General features: G+C 41.5%; 1 protein-coding gene and 1 pseudogene across 1 annotated transcript; both read right to left on the bottom strand.

Moving 5' to 3' along the window:
* Positions 1-1,062: 1,062 nt before the first annotated feature.
* Positions 1,063-1,539, bottom strand: LOC145798345 (uncharacterized). Its single transcript, XM_082885868.1, has one exon. The coding sequence runs from the start codon at positions 1,537-1,539 to the stop codon at positions 1,063-1,065; it is 477 nt and encodes a 158-aa protein (XP_082741994.1).
* A 303-nt stretch (positions 1,540-1,842) lies between these two features.
* LOC145798344 (putative mitochondrial protein AtMg00860 pseudogene) lies at positions 1,843-2,181 on the bottom strand (annotated as a pseudogene).
* Between the last annotated feature and the right edge of the window lie 1,817 nt (positions 2,182-3,998).

Here is a 3,998-nt window from a genome sequence, read left to right as displayed (position 1 = left end):
AATCTTTTAATCTGACAATTCATAATCTAAATTGGCCGTTTCTCATAAGTAAAATCATCTTTCAGAAGCACATGAGTTGGTCCAATCACATGAAATGGATCTCTCAAATACTCTCGAAGCATGGATACGTGAAAAACATTATACATATGCTCTATGACTGGCGGTAAGGTTACCCGACACGTCACCGAATTGATCTTCTCTAAAATCTCATATGGCCCAATATATCTCGATACTAGCTTGCTCTTTACACCAAACGCGTCTGGCCTTTCATAGGAGTTACTTTGATAAATCTATGATCCCCAACTTCATATTTGTGATCTTTTCTTTGGACGCCCCCATAACTCTTTTGGCAGCTTTGTGCAGTTTTCAATCTCTGTTGAATCAATTTCACATTTTCAGTTGTTTCTTGCACAAGTTCTGGTCCCAACAATGGTCTGTCACCTACCTTAGCCCAACAAATCGGAGAACGACACTTCCTACCATACAAAGCTTCATAAGGAGCCATGCCGATATTCGAATGGTAGCTATTGTTATACACAAATTCGGCCAATGGTAAGTAGGTTTCCCAATTGCCTTGGAAATCTAGGGCACACATCCGTAACAAGTCTTCCAATGTTTGAATGGTCCGTTCATATTGGCCATCTGTCTGTGGGTGATAAGCACTGCTTAGTCTCAATTCAGTCCCCTGAGCTTGCTGTAGACTCTGCCAGAATCTTGAAGTGAACTTAGGATCTTTGTCAGATACAATAGACACTGGCACACTGTGTAATCTCAAGTCTCATTTACATATAGGTTAGCTAGCTTATCCACATTATAAAAAGCTTTCACAGGTAGAAAATGAGCATATTTAGTCAAACGATCAATGATGACCCAAATTGAATCCATACCTCAGGAAGAACGAGGCAATCCCATAATAAAGTCCATAGTAATGTGCTCCCATTTCCATTCCAGTATTGAAAGCGGCTGTAGCAATCCGGCAGGTCATTGATGTTCATCTTTAACTTGTTGGCAATGTAAGCATCGAGCCACAAAATCAGCAATGCTTTTCTTCATTCCTGGCCACTAGAAATTTTGTTTTAAGTCATGGTACATCTTTATATTCCCTGGATACATAGAAAATTTAGAGGTGTGGACTTCGGTCAGAACACGGTTTCTCAAATCCAAACAATCAGGAACACAAAGTCTATTTTGGAATCTCAACACATTATTCTCCAGCACGAATCCTAGCTTCAGTTTTGAGTCTATTTCATTCACAATCTTTTTCAAAAATTCATCTTGCACTTGTTTCTCTCTAATCTCTTCAATGATTATAGGTTGAGCAGAAATGGTAGCTAAGATCCCGCCCTGTTCACGCAATACAATTTCAATCTCATTATTTTCCAAGTCACATAATAACTCTCTTTGACTGGTGAGCAAACAAGACAAATTTCCAATAGATTTTCGGCTCAAGGTATCCGCCACTGTATAAGCTTTCCCTAGATGGTACAAAATCTGCAAGTCATAATCCTTGATCAATTCAATCCATCGCCTCTGTCTCATGTTCAGTTCTTTTTCGGTGAAGAAGTATTTCAAGCTTTTATGGTCAGTATACACCTCGCAAGTCACACCATACAAATAGTGTCACCAAATTTTCAAGGCAAACACCACAGCTGCTAGTTCAAGGTTATGTGTCAGACAGTTCTTTTCATGTGGTCGGAGTTGTGAGAAGCATAAGCAATCACCTTACCATTTTTGCATTAGTACACATCCTAAACCTTTGTAGGAAGCATTGTAACTCTGAAACCCATCGGTTCCGTTAGGCAAGGTCAGAATTGGTGCAGTTACTAGTTTAGTTTTTAGGTCTTAAATGGCTGACTCCCGTTGATCATTCCAAGCAAATGGTACATTTTTCTGAGTTAGTTGAGTGAGTGGCAAGGCAAGCTTGGAGAAATCTTTCACAAATCTACGATAATAGCCTGCAAGTCCCAGAAAACTACTAACTTCAGACACATTGGTTGGCCTTGGCCAGTCTACAATGGCTTCAATTTTCTGTGGGTCCACTAATATACCATCCTTGTTAATCACATGTCCCAAAAATGATAAGCTGTCAAGCCAGAATACACATTTGGACAGTTTTGCATACAACTTCTTTTCCCTCAACATCTGTAAAGCAGTTCTCAGGTGATGTTCATGTTCTTTCATGCTTTTGGAGTAAATCAAGATATCATCAATAAACACAACGATAAATTCATCAAGAAATTTTTTAAACACCCTGTTCATTAGGTCCATAAAAGCTGCAGGTGCATTAGTTACCCCAAACGACATTACCAAAAATTCATAGTGTCCATATCTAGTTCTGAATGTCATTTTCTCTATATCTTCTGCCTTGACCTTTAACTGGAGATACCCGGATCTAAGGTCTATCTTGGAGAACACTTGTGCTCCCTAAAGTTGGTCAAATAGATCATCTATTCAGGGTAATGGGTATTTATTCTTGGTAGTTACTCTATTTAATTCCTGGTAATCTATATACAATCTCAAGGACCCATATTTCTTCTTAACAAATAGAACTAGAGCACCCCAAGGTGAAGTGCTTGGGCGAATGAATTTCTTATCTAAGAGTTCTTCGAGCTGAGCTTTTAATTCCCAGAGGTTGTGTAGACACCCCATTTTTGACCACCCATAAGGCTCGAGCGCTTTGCCCGGTACACTCGATGATAAAAGTAGTGTTGTGCGTGGTTCGAGGTCTCAATGAAGGGGCTATGTTTAAGCTCCAAAACAATCCCAAATCTTCTATATTCCCATTTTTTATACCCGAGAAATCCATTTTTACACATTGTGTCACCCTATGCTGAGTCTAAAGCAGAGAGACAGGGGATCACATTAAGGCTCGATCGTACCTGTGGGGGTCGAGTATCAGGGGATGAAAAGAGGCCGAATAAGTGAACTTGGGGAGTCGAGATATATATATTGTATTTGCCCTCGTCTTATTCAAATCCAGAAATATCCTAATTGGCCGCATGACCAGTTGAGCGAGAAGCCAAGTGAAGAGTAGTTTGCAACAAAAGGAGCCGGGTAAATAGTTACACGGTGGATTCAAGGTGGGCCCAACCCCGAGGCCCAAGAGGAGATATAAATAGAAGAACATCAACCAAAGAGAGGTATGTGAGAACTAGTATGCTAAACTTAAAACCCAAGCAACCAAAAGAGTATACACTGACTTATCCGTCGGAGTGCTAATTCTGACACCCCCGACCAGAGTGTTCATTCCTTTTCAGGTGGCTAGCTGAGGATCACGAGCGTCCCACAGAATCCAAAGAGTATTTCCGAACCACTTCTCCACAATTGGCGCCGTCTGTGGGAATACTCCAGTACATCCATGGTGGGCGTGACGGAAGATCCTTCAGCAGTTGCTAATAATCTTACGCCACAAGTTGATACCACTCCAAGCACCATGTTGGGACCAGAAAACATCACCGCACAAAGAGCCTTGAACTTCGACTCAGCTAATGAGACAATGCAAGCGATTATGGATCAGGCGAAACAAAACGAACAGAGGTTGGAAAACATGATGGATGAGAACGAACGCCGTCGTCAGGATTTGACCTTGGAGGTGGCAAAATCCCAACAGGGCGCGCGACAAGATCTATTACAACCTCTGAGAAAGGATGGTTGACGGCCTCGAGTTCGAAGACAAGATAGTGGCGGTGACTCTGATTCTTCATCCCTACAACCCAAAAAGAAGGGGCGAGTCGAAATATCCAGTTCTTCTAAAGGAGGTTTGCGTGCGCGGAATAAGAGAAGAAGAAATTATTCAGATGAAGAGGACCAACATGACCCTTTTGTGTGACGGATCGCAAGGGTAGTACTACCCAAAAAGTTCAAGGCTCCATCATTCACCCTATACGACAGAAAATCTGATCCCATTGACCACATCTGTCATTATAAGCAGGCCATGACGTTGTATGCAGACGACGAGGCTCTCATGTGCCGAATATTTCCGACTAGTTTGGGACCAT

Source organism: Camellia sinensis, chromosome 8, assembly GCF_055761805.1.
Source record: "Camellia sinensis isolate YWXY chromosome 8, ASM5576180v1, whole genome shotgun sequence".
NCBI lineage: Eukaryota > Viridiplantae > Streptophyta > Magnoliopsida > Ericales > Theaceae > Camellia > Camellia sinensis.
This window is presented reverse-complemented; position numbering and strand designations above follow the sequence as displayed.

Coding starts and splice junctions, on each gene's coding strand:
- LOC145798345 (XM_082885868.1), bottom strand. CDS start 1,539: ATGAGACAGAGGCGATGGATTGAATTGATCAAGGATTATGACTTGCAG.